Source organism: Engraulis encrasicolus, chromosome 9 (genome assembly GCF_034702125.1).
Source record: "Engraulis encrasicolus isolate BLACKSEA-1 chromosome 9, IST_EnEncr_1.0, whole genome shotgun sequence".
Classification (NCBI taxonomy): Eukaryota; Metazoa; Chordata; class Actinopteri; order Clupeiformes; family Engraulidae; genus Engraulis; species Engraulis encrasicolus.
Window position 1 is genome coordinate 4,560,878 of NC_085865.1, and position 12,500 is coordinate 4,573,377.

General features: G+C 46.0%; 1 protein-coding gene across 1 annotated transcript in view; it reads left to right on the forward strand.

Moving 5' to 3' along the window:
• LOC134455390 (protein disulfide-isomerase TMX3-like) overlaps positions 1 to 12,500 on the forward strand; it is a 96,524-nt gene that overhangs the window by 59,210 nt on the left and 24,814 nt on the right. Inside the window, exons 12-13 of the mRNA XM_063206409.1 lie at positions 1,095 to 1,148; positions 5,799 to 5,855. Of these exons, the coding sequence (XP_063062479.1) occupies positions 1,095 to 1,148; positions 5,799 to 5,855 (111 nt within the window). The remainder of the gene's footprint in view (positions 1 to 1,094; positions 1,149 to 5,798; positions 5,856 to 12,500) is intronic.

Sequence of the window (12,500 nt, forward strand, 5' to 3'; positions counted from 1 at the left end):
CACACACACACACACACACACACACACACACACACACACAAACATATGGAGCGCACGCACACACACACACACACACACACACACACACACACACACACACACACACACACATATACACACACACACGGACACACAGTGCCAGGTGAGGAATAGCAACAACAATTGCTGTCCAACTCAGGCCAAAGGAGAGGACAGGAGGTGCAAAACTGTGTCCTTGTGATGCGAGGCAAGGCATCATTGACGATAGACGTTTCATTCAATATCTCGCAAAAAGCACAATCCAAAGGTCATTTTGTCATTGGCAGTCGGAAGTTGCTGAGCCTAGGCTGTGACGGCGAGGAACTGTCAGTGGGTCTTTCTCAAAACCTAGGCCAGTGTCCTTCCAAGTGTATCAGCCTAATTAGTCACGCCCAGTGATTGGATACTTTTTGGTGAACTCTACAGAATATCCAATAAAGGGTATCCAATCACTGGGCGTGACTAATTAGGCTGATACACTTGGAAGGACACTGGCCTAGGCTTTGAGAAAGACCCAGTGTTTCCTCTACAGAGGCAGGGCGTCGGTGAAGCACTAAGCCACAACTAAAAGGAGAGGAGAGGAGATACCACTTTGATATGGGTCCTTGTTTTGAGCACCTGTATCATGTAACCCCCTCCCCCCCACTCCCCATCCTCTCCTCTTCTGCTCCGCTGTGGAACGACAAACACTTTCTGCTGTCATGGCAACAAAAAGTTGGCTCTCGGATGTGAAAATCAGTACATTTCTGTGTCAGCTTCTGACTGGTCTGATTGGATCCTGGCCAATTTGAAGCATACTGTATCGCTCGTTTACAGAGAAGAGATACAGTTGGTGTTAATGATGAGTTGTCTTTTTTTATTGCTCCGTTTTCTATTTCCTTACCTCCTTCCCTCTCTCTATCTCTCTCTCTCTCTCTCTCTCTCTCTCTCTCTCTCTCTCTCTCTCTCTCTCTCTCTCTCTCTCTCACACTCTGTCTCTCTCTCTCTCTCTCTCTCTCTCTCTCTCTCTCTCTCTCTCTCTCTGTCTCTGTCTCTGTCTCTCTCTCTCTCTCTCTCTCTGTACATCTCTCCACTAGCCTCAAGAGTCTCATTCAGAGAGTGTCCACAGAATACAGAGATCACTTCAACAGGTAAAGCGCTCGCTTGTATTGCATTACATGACTTTGTTCATAGATTTGTCTCATAATGTCTGGTGAAATAGCAGGGCCATCATAGTTGAGTTGTAAAATGAAACTAGGGGGGGATGGTCAGAGATGTATTCTGATTATTAGGGGTTTTGGGGTTTCTCCCCCGAGAGCATTTTGAAAATACAGTTGTTAAAAGTAAAATTTTAACGTAATATGTGAATGTATAGCCTATACATGAATATAGATCAATGGTTTTAGAGGGGGAAGATTTTTGACCATTTTCATTGTAGGGGTGATGGCATCCCCCCTCATCCCCCCACAACCCGAGCCATGGCCCGGCCATGTTAGGTTAGATATGGTTACTTTATTTAAGGGGCACAATGTAGGATGACAGCTTGTGCGGTGCCTGTGGCATGCCTTTCTCAAAATCTAAACCGTCATGAAAAATGCTGTTTAAATAAGCTCAATGTGAGAATGTTTTCATCACAGAATGCCAGCAGTTGGTCCAAATCTGAATACGTTATGTAAAGCGATTTTTCGTATGAGAAGTGTCTCCCACGACACTAGTAGCTGGTCTCTCTGTCAAAAATTACATGTGGGGTTCTCTGACAGCGCACCGTGAAAGTGGTCGCGAGAGTCATCGTTCACTTACTATTGACTCAAATAAGCATCGGCTGACTCGGGACAGTGATGAATTAAACTTTTAATCCTACATAGATCCCCTTTAATCTCCAACAGGGAGAAATTTGTCTCGGCGACAGGGAGGTTGCAGCACTACAAAAAAGGAGACAAAAAAGACAACACCAACAAAACCAAATAGATAAAAGTACTGGGAAATAAGAAATACAAGGATAGACAAGACAAAGGCTCAGAATCATCGGAAACATCATGTCATAATTACAGTACTGTGCTTGTTTCCTGCAGAATATTAGTTAGTCTAGGGTTGGAGGATTAGGAGGAATCAGAGACACATAACCCTCATCATTGGAAAGGCTATGTTGCACCGTTTCATATGGAATGTGATATGAGAACCGCTAAAAACGTAACTTTTGGTGAAGAAATTGCGTTCACGACACAAAGTCTTTATCTTTTCAGGGGACCTAGTCAAGCTGGTAGGGGTTTGTTGTCAAGGTGGGCACCTCGCCAATAAAGTACTGGCGGAAAACCCTGCTTATTATTCTCCTAACCAATCTTCTGAAAGGTCCGTGTGTAATTTTAGTTGTTTATTTCTGAAATGTACGCTGGCCATTCACAGAATTGATCTTCCTCCTCATCGATACTGATCCTGTCCGACCAGAATTGGTTTTCCTTGCCTATGAAATTGTGGCTTTATACGTAGAGGATCTACCTGTATATGTATGGGTACATTTCCAAGCCATAATTAATATTGATGATGGTCATAAATATGCATGACAAAAAGATGGAATTGATGAATGGGCAGCATAGAAATAAACTACTAAATAAACAACTCGGACTACCTTTAAACCAGGGGTGGGCAACCTGTGTCTCGAGGGCTGTCTGCGGACCTAGAGAATGTGGGGTATGTTTTAAAGGAGGCTGCCTTCAATGTAGGCCTCAAAGTGATACTGTCCCATTTTTGGAAATAAGCTTATTTTACACCTTCCCTTGAGTTAAACAATAGAGTTTTACCGTTCTCCTGTACTTTCAACCGTTTCCTAGTTATGACGGTCCAAATTTTACCTCCAAGCTAACAGTTAACATTGATTCCTATGAGACCAGTTAGCCGCGAGCTGGTCTCATAGGACTCAATGTTAACTGCTAGCATGGAGGTAAAACTTGAACTGCCATACACCGAGAACGGTTGAAAGTACAGGAGAACGGTAAAACCCTATTATTTAACGCAAGGGGAGGTGTAAAATAAGCTTATTTACAAAAATGGGACAATATCACTAAGTGTGGGGGGAAGTCCTATTTGTGTTCCTAGTACGGCCCTCTGAGAACTTTTACAGCCCTCGGAGGAATTTGAAGTGGCCCCTCGAATGAAAAAGCTTCCCCACCTCTGCTTTAAACAATGGTGTGTACAGAAAGTTACAGGAAGTGTGTGTGTGTGTGTGTGTGTATGCATGTGTACGGATGTGCATTTGCGTTATAAACTCGGCCAGCCAACCAATACAAGGCTATTAGATGTGAGGAAACGTCTGGCTTGTGATTGGGCATGAGTAGACAGGTATGCATTTTAGTCCAGACAGACAGGGATGCATTTTGGGCAGAAACTAACTGAATACAACATGGTGCGTGCGTGCGTGTGCGTGTGCGTGTGCGCGTGCGCGTGCGCGTGCGCGTGCGCGTGCGCGTGCGCGTGCGTGTGTGTGTGTGTGTGTGTGTGTGTGTGTGTGTGTGTGTGTGTGTGTGTGTGTGTGTGTGTGTGTATACGTGTATACGTGTATACGTGTGTGTGTATATATATATATGTGTGTATACGTGTGTGTGTGTGTGTGTGTGTGTGTTTTTGAGCCCAAGCTGCGTGAATTTCAGCAGGGAATGGAAGAGTAGCAGGAAAATGAGCATGTGGAGTAGAGATGTGGAGGTTTAGTATATGCATGCACAAAATAATTCAGCTAATATTGGACCTCCATGTAGGCTATAATAGCTGTCTTGATGGCAGACTCAAGACAATACATTACATTACATTACATTGCATTTGGCAGACGCGAGACAATACAATAACAGACACAGCACAATGCCACCTGGGAGGGCAAAGAAAGGGACAAATGCAACTCAACCACAGCGAAAGGGACATAATCACACACACACACACACACACACACACACACACACACACACACACACACACACACACACACACACACACACACACACACACACACACACACACACACACACACACACACACACTAGAGCTCTGATGCGCATTTAATTTATAAGTTAATCAAGAACACGTCAAGTGCTTAAATCTTAAGCGTGGGATGACTGTTTTCAGAACAATGGCTCGGTAAAAAGCCATCCACGCAACAACATTAACATAAACTTAGATCACCTCGTGGAATGCAATGAAGTTGGATGTGTAGTTGTTTGCATTTGTAGGTGACATACCGGTATGTAAGGTAAGGAGGGTGTGGTGAAGTGAATGTAGGCAGGCAAAGGAAGGACGCAGGTGTTTGTGCAGGTTATGGAAATGGTGTGACACACACACACACACAGACACAGACACAGACACAGACACAGACACAGACACAGGCACAGACACAGGCACAGACACAGGCACAGGCACAGACACACACACAGACACACACACAGACACACACACAGACACACACACACACACACAGACACACACACACACACACACACACAGACACAGACACACACACACACACAGACACACACACACACACACACACACACACACACACACACACAGACACACACACACAGACACACACACACACTCACTCACACTCACACACATACATACACACACACACACACACACACACCCACACACACACACACACACACACACACACACACACACACACACACACAGACACAGACACAGACACACACAGACACACACACACACACACACACACACACACAGACGTACATAGTGCAGTCTCCTGGGACTGAGTGGCGAGTCGCTGCCCATGATCCGCCTCTCCTAATAATAGACGCCACCCTCAGGTGTATCTGTATATGTAACTCTCTTTGCCTTCATATTTCTCCCATTGAGAATAAAACACAAGCATATGCTGTCTTTATTATTATACAGTATTTTCTCCCGTTGCCGATGATGCATAAGTCTGTGCGGTGGCAAACCCAGGTGAATCAGCATGATGCATTTGGAGTCGGCCGAACACGACAGCAGTACTCACACGGCAGGCTTCAGCAATCCATCTTGGCGGTTTGCAGAGTGGAGAAAGAGAAAAGCAAGAAAGCAAAACATAAACAATATGCACAGAGAGTGTGCTCTTGCTGAAATAACAGATAACCAATTCAGTCTAAAAGTGAAGTACTCTATAGCAAGACGCAAAAAAATGAACAAAAATGATATACGCTGAAATCTCTCGATGCACATCTCTTGCCAGATAGGAAATGCCAATTCAGCATGAAGCACCTTTGCTGGAGGAATGAGACAGATAAACATGTGGTCGCTGTTTTGAATAAAGGTGTCAGGAATGAAATTGCAAAAGCCCTTTGTATTGTCCTCTCAAGACTTAACTACAGATACCTGTAGATCTTAATTCATTCTGTCAGTGTTTTACCCTTACTGCTGTGTCTTGTTTTAGTTATACAGTACCACTGAACAAGGTTGCATTTAAAATGAACACAGCTATTGTGCTTTATTGGATGAATTCAACACATTGCTTGTGTGACGGTACATAGAAATCAAGTTAGTGTCGCCAATATTGGAACTAGCTACCAGCCACCAGCTGCTGCATGAGAAGGGTTATTACGTGTCTCTCTTCTGTTCTGAGATACAGTGTCCCTTCGTAACAAACTAACCATACGCATCTGCACAAACCATGTTATATGCCTGTGCACGCTGTGTTTTCTCCAGATATTCATGTTAGCGATTATTGCGAGTCGCTTGTAAGTCGCTTTGGATAATATTGTCTGCTTATTGTAATGTAAATGTAATGTATTGCTTGCTCGTCTCTGTTTTTGTAGGGATTTCCAGTTTGGTCACATGGATGGGAATGACTACATCAACGGACTTATCATGGGGTGAGTAGCACATCTCCTCATGAAAAAGGCCACACCTAAATTATGTAGTTACTCCACTTTGACTTTGTATGGCAGAGTTGTCCTGCCCACCCACATCTTGGTTTTACCTTCATCACTTATTATACTCATGATGTGTATGAACTAGAGAAGAGAACTAGACACCCTTCTAGCAACATAAAAAGGTCCAGCCAGGATGTTGCCATATTCTTTTATAAGCTGCTTATGAGAGAGGGAGAGAGAGAGAGAGAGAGAGAGAGAGAGAGAGAGAGAGAGAGAGAGAGAGAGAGAGAGAGAGAGAGAAGAGAGAGAGGAGAGAGAGAGAGGAGAGAGAGAGAGAGAGAGAGAGAGAGAGAGGAGAGAGAGAGGAGAGAGAGAGAGAGAGAGAGAGAGAGAGAGGAGAGAGAGAGAGAGAGAGAGAGAGAGAGAGAGAGAGAGAGAGAGAGACGTAGTCGGTACGGCTTGTGGGGTTTAAAGGACAACTTGGACATGAAGTCCGTCAGCGGTTGTAAAGCAGGTAATTATGTTGTCTGCAGCGGGATGGGAAGGGAAGGGAAGGGAAGGTAGGTAACAATGTCCTACGGACTTAACATTTAGCCCACATTTATCTTTTCTCTCCAGAAACTTCCCACTAATTAGGTACATAGGCAGTGTCCCGTGGAACAATGTAGGAATGCATGCCTTGGCACAGGGACATTTTCCCTGCTGGAGCTATGTTAGGGGTTATTTAGGTACCCTGGGACAGTCCTGCTCGGACTCCCAATGTGGGATTGGATGTCTTGTAACAGGCACAGTCCTCCTTGGAAGCAATGCAGGAGTCTGCATTATATGCCTTGGTCACACGTCGTCTACCACCTCAACCATGGATGGGGGGGGGGCAGGAGAGCCCTGGTTATTCTCGGAGAGAAGTCTGTTGTGGTCTAAGGCAGCTCATTAGGCTGTCTACACAGCGAGGTAGAGACGTGCCTCTTCTCCAGCCAGCCAAGGAAAGTTATATACTCTGTGTAGACTGATAGATATTTAGACGTTGTGTAGGAGTAGGTTGGCATGCAGTTTGGGGCACAGCCTACCGTTTGAGGTGAAGGGAAGGGCATAGGGTTAAGGCTACTGCATACTTACTTTCATGCCAGAAGATTTTAAGTGCCGCGTGTGTCATGGTTCCCTGCTAGGCTTACCATCAGTAGTGTCGGCAAGAGCCTTGGTGATTTCTGGGGGAGGGTTGGAAATCTTTCTGAAAAGCGTAGAGCCGAGCTTACAAATTAGGAGCTGCCATGTCTTCAAGCTTTCCAGCAATGTTTTGAAGCTTCCTCCAGGCCCCAATGGCTTGCCTTTTCAGGAAATGAAATAAATACACGAAAAAGACGACAAATATAGACTTCAGAATGCCACAGTTCAGCAGTTGTATTCCCCGTTATGAGATCTTACCGAACACACGCTTCATTTTACGAGACATTTCCCCTTTAAAGACACGCTAAGCAGTTCTCGAGGTGCCTGACTAGATGCCTGCGTGGAAGTCGAGGAGGTCGACCTCACATTGCCATGGTGCCAGAAGCTGGTGTCTACTGTAGTTTGTAAAAACTGGTGTTTTTTTCTTTTTTTTCTTTTTTGTTTTCCTGTGGCAGTATCTGGGTTTTCAGACCAGATTTTGCTAGTATGGTTTTAGACCACAAAAGCAGTCGGGAGGGCCTTTCATTGCCTGTTAATGACTCATGGTAAACACTGGCTGATGTGTGAACGTGATTAATTAACTTGAAAATGTTACCTAGTTGGCCTTTAAGATGGTGGAAAGCTCTTGGGTATGTGGTGAAGGTAAACAAGAGCTACGATACGTGCTTATTTCTGTTTTTAGGACTGGCACATATGGGCACACAACATGATGTTGAGCTATACTATGCATTACACCAGGCATCACCAACGTGGTGCCCGCGGATGCCAGGCAGCCCTCCGGGAGCTTCTGAGGTGCCCACCAAGGATGTTAATAAACAGCAACAACTACAAAATTTTAGTCATTTGATGTGTTTTTCTTAATTTAAATATGAGATTATTTCTCTGTAATCTATAATCAAATTATCATTCAATCATATTGTGATTTGGGAATGATATCAAGACATCAGTAGAGGATTTTGAACAAAAGTAGGCCTCGAGTAGCCCTTTGTAGCCCTCGGTAGCCCCCGGGTAGCCCTCAGACCCAGAAAGGTTGGGGACCCCTGCATTACAGTATATTAACCTTCTGGTCGAGCAGTGGGAGGTTGTTTAGCTTTAGTGGAGACGATAAAGGGCAAAGGCCTTTTTCGGTGAGAGGCTGTGTAGATGAAGCTCATAGCATGGTACAGCATAGACTTTCAAGCCTTCTACCAAAGTAGAGTAGTAGAGGAGATCAGAGTTCCTTTATTTACAGTATCTCTAGCGAAAAGGTGTCTAGCAGCTTGCACATAATCCAAGATACACATAATATTGCAAGTTTAGATGTATATAGTAGGGAGGGCATAGATTACAGCATGGAGTGAAAAGGTTTCGTCTACCGGTCAAATGGTGGGAGCATAGTTCGAATTACGGGGGGTACCGGGGGGTATTGTGTAATGTGAAGGGAACTTGGGCTACTGGGCTGCACCGCACACAACGCAATTGCATTTATGCTTCACCCATGCAAGGGGGCAGCTCAATGACGCCCCTAGGGAACAGTGCGGCGGGACGGTACCATGCTCAGGGTACCTCAGTCATGGGGGAGGATATTTAACAACATTAAATATACAGTACAGTGCAGGGCGTCGGTTTTCTCCTGCTGGTCCAATGGTGGAGGCCTGTGCAGCTTTACATGAAGGGCGAATAGCACAGACACAGGCAGACAGTATAGTGCAGTAGGGGTCTTCCATGTGGCTTATCATGAACGTCATGGAGCATGTGGCTTAAGTAGAGTACACACATGGTCTATGTATATACGGCACAGTAGTTTTCATCTGCCCTCAAATGGTGTTAGATCATTTAGTGAAAGTGAAGAGAAAGCCCATTGGGAAACTCCAACTCCCATTGTCATTGTGACACAGCACTCCACAGCACACAAGTGAACACTGCACACTGCACACAACAAAATTGCATTTATGCCTCACTCGTGCAAGGGGGCAGCCCTCAATGGCGCCCCTATTTATGTAGCTTTTTAGAAATGGCAAACACTGCATGTGTGCTTTCAGCCAGGAGAAGGTGCGCACAGGCTACAGCATAGAGGAGTTTTCACCTGCTTGGTGTAGTGTGGTGGAGCCTGTGCAGATTTACATGAAGTGAATAGCGTAGTGTAAACTTCATTAACAGACCCAGCCAGGGTCCAAATTTCACATGCAAGAAATAAACACTTACAGTGTACAGTAGCTTGTAATAAAGACAAGGAAGGAGTCTTGAGGGTAATGATGGATGTGTGGCGTGCTGTGCGGTGCTGCTCTATATAAAGTGTAGCACCGCTCGGGGCTCTGTGGTCGGGGGCCGCTGACAGCATGTGGCCGGGCCCAGAACAAAGTCATCCAAAAGCCCCCCCCCCCCCCCCCACTCAATGTATACAATGTAATGAGGACCCATTTATGCCCCCCACACCCCCTCTCTTCCTGGGCCCAAGACAACTTACCCCTTTGTGTCCCCCCCCCCCTTGCAAATGCCAGCGCCCATTGCTAGAGTACTGCCTCTGTAATAAACACCAGGAAAAAGGCACTTACAATGAAAGGCCACACACAGACTTTGAAATGGTGCGTGTGTTCACGCACGCGTGCGAGTGTGTGTGTGCATGTGTTTTAGTGTGTGTCTTTGTGTGTGTGCGTGCGTGCGTGCGTGTGTGTGTGTGTGCGTGTGCGCGTGTTAGGTAGGTGGGGTGCTGTTTTGACTACGACTCCCTGAGTGGGTGGTGTTGTACTGTTGTATCGTCTGTACTGTAGGCCTACTCTTGTTGTTACCATGTCTGTCTGGGTGGTGTGTGTGTGCGTGCGTGCGTACGTACGTGTGTGTGTGTGCGCGTGTGTCTTGTTGTTACCATGTGTGTCTGGGTGGTGTGTGTGTGTGCGCGCGTGTGTCTTGTTGTTACCATGTCTGTCTGTCTGGGTGGTGTGTGCGTGTGGGTGTGTGTGTGTGCGCGTGCGTCTTGTTGTTACCATGTCTGTCTGGGTGGTGTGTGTGCGTGCATGCGTGCCTACGTACGAGTGTGTGTGTGTGTGCGCGCACATGTGTCTTGTTGATACCATGTCTGTCTGGGTGGTGTGGTGGTGTAGTGGCTAGAGTTGTATGGTTAGAAGGCGACAGGGCTGGACTGGGGGAGAAATAGGTCCCGGGCACTTTTGGCTTAAAGGGTCCTCTCAGAATTAGAGGTGCAGAACTGAGTCACCGGTGGGCCCTGCACCCTTTTGGGCCCCTATTTTCAAAAATGTGTAAAAAATAAAATAATAATATTTTTTGCAAATGAGATCTCACATACCCATACATGTGGTTTTACATATCTGAAAATAGAGGCCCATGAGGGTGCGGGGCCCATCAGGAAATGCCCGTTATGCCAGATGGTCAGTCCAGCCCTGGAAGGCGGGGTGTTGTGTGACTGACTCTTTGGGTGGCGTGGTGTGGGAGGTAGGCTTAAAGGCCAATTTATACTTATTGGCGCTGACGGTTGCAGAGCCTTTGCAACCGTCTGTGCGCGACCACGCCCCCCGCGCACAGGCTCTGCAACTGTCGTCGCACGCCTCAAGAAAATCCTGACTACACGACAAACGGTTGCGAAGGTCGCAGAGAGGGTTGCAGGTTCGAATCCCATTCTTACCTCTTCCTACACCTCCTCCATCCATGGCTGAAGTGCCGCATAACCCCACATGGCTCCAGGGACCCTAACCAATACCCTGTAAGACACTAGAAGTCGCTTTGGATGAAAGTGTCAGCTAAGTGCAATGGAATCCAATGCAATACTAAGATGTAAGGTGTCTAGCATCTTGTAGCATCTAGCATGCTGTCTTGCTCTTTGATGTCAGTCTGTAAATGTCAGTCCTGTGTATGACTATGTCCTGTCAAGGTATAGAGAGAGAAACGTAATTTCAATTTCCTAGCATGACCTGTGTATATGAAGAAACTGATTATAAAAGCTGACTTGACTTGACTTGAATATACATTGCAAGACCGATAAGTGTGCAGGAGAGTGGGGATTGGCTCGTATAGTCCAATGAACATCTTCACAAAGATGTTTGAGAAGTTTCTGGAAGTTTCCTTTGTGTGGGCAGGGTGCAGTGACTACAGCTATTTGGCTTCAGAAGTGGATATTGTTGTAACCAGGGTCTGTATGTGTGGTGTGGTGTAGCCAGGGAAGTTATTTATTATAGGGTTGGTAGGTGGGGTCGGCTGTCTGTGTGCGTGTGTGTGTGTGTGTGTGTGTGTGTGTGTGGTGGGTGGGGTGTGTAATGTTGTGGAGAGCTCTCAGCATGCCACAGACTAACACAGAAGCTCATCTACTTGCAGTAATTTAGTGTGTGTGTGCCTGTGTGTGTGTGTGTCTGTGTGCGTGCGGGCACTATATGTGTGTGCGTGCGGAATGTGTGTATCGGCTCTGAGTCTTGGTAGTTATTTGAGCCTCTCCCACTTTTAATTAGCGTCCGACCACAGAGACAGCAGCAGCCACTGAACCCAGTACTACCAGGACTCATTGGGGAGGTGTGTGTGTGTGTGTGTGTGTGTGTGTGTGTGTGTGTGTGTGTTGTGTGTTGTGTGTTGTGTGTTGTGTGTTGTGTGTTGTGTGTGTGTGTGTGTGAGAGAAAACACGAGCAGCCACTGAACCCGGCACTACCAGGCCTCATTGGATGATGCCACGGTAAAAAAGAGGAAGTGTGTGAGCGAGAGAGAGAGAAACCTAACACAATCAGGGTCCTTTAGGACATGCCATCGTAAAAAAAAAAGAATCCTGCATTATATTGTTTATCGTGTGTGAGAGGGAGGGAGAGACAGAGAAAAATAATCTCTGAGCTCTCTGTGAGTCTTATTCTGCCAAGCTCCTTCAGGGGATGCATTGTAAAAAGCTTAGCCCATGCAACCTCTTTATGTATTGTGTGTGTGTGCACGCACGCGTGGGTGCGTGTGTGTGTGTGTGTGTGCGTGCGTGTGCGTGCGCGAGCAGGCTCCTTTAGGGGGGTCCCTGTTATTTAAGAGCTTGGCCTATTAGGGATGCACCGATACTGGTATCGGTATCGGCACCCGATACTGCTCATTATACTCGTACTCGTACTCGTCAAGCACTTGCCAATAGCAGGAACGATACTGCTATTACACAAAACAATATAAAATCTTGTCACGTTCTGTGGACTTGAAAGCAGCATGGAAAAAAGTGCCACCTCATACATTTACTAACATTTAAATCCACATGGAAATGGACAATAAAAATATCACAGGTGGACAAAAATCAAGGCCATGCATTTATTTTCATTGTATTTTGGTGGTAAAAGATATCGTATCCGTACTCGGTATCGGCAAGTACACACATTAATGTACTCGTACTTGTATCGCTTTTCAAAAAAGTGGTATCGGTGCATCCCTATGGCCTATGCATCTAATTTGTATGTGTGTCTGTGAACACTGCAGAGGATGACACTGAAAGAGACCATGTAATATATGGAGCCTAGCCTATAGTGTGTGTGTGTGTGT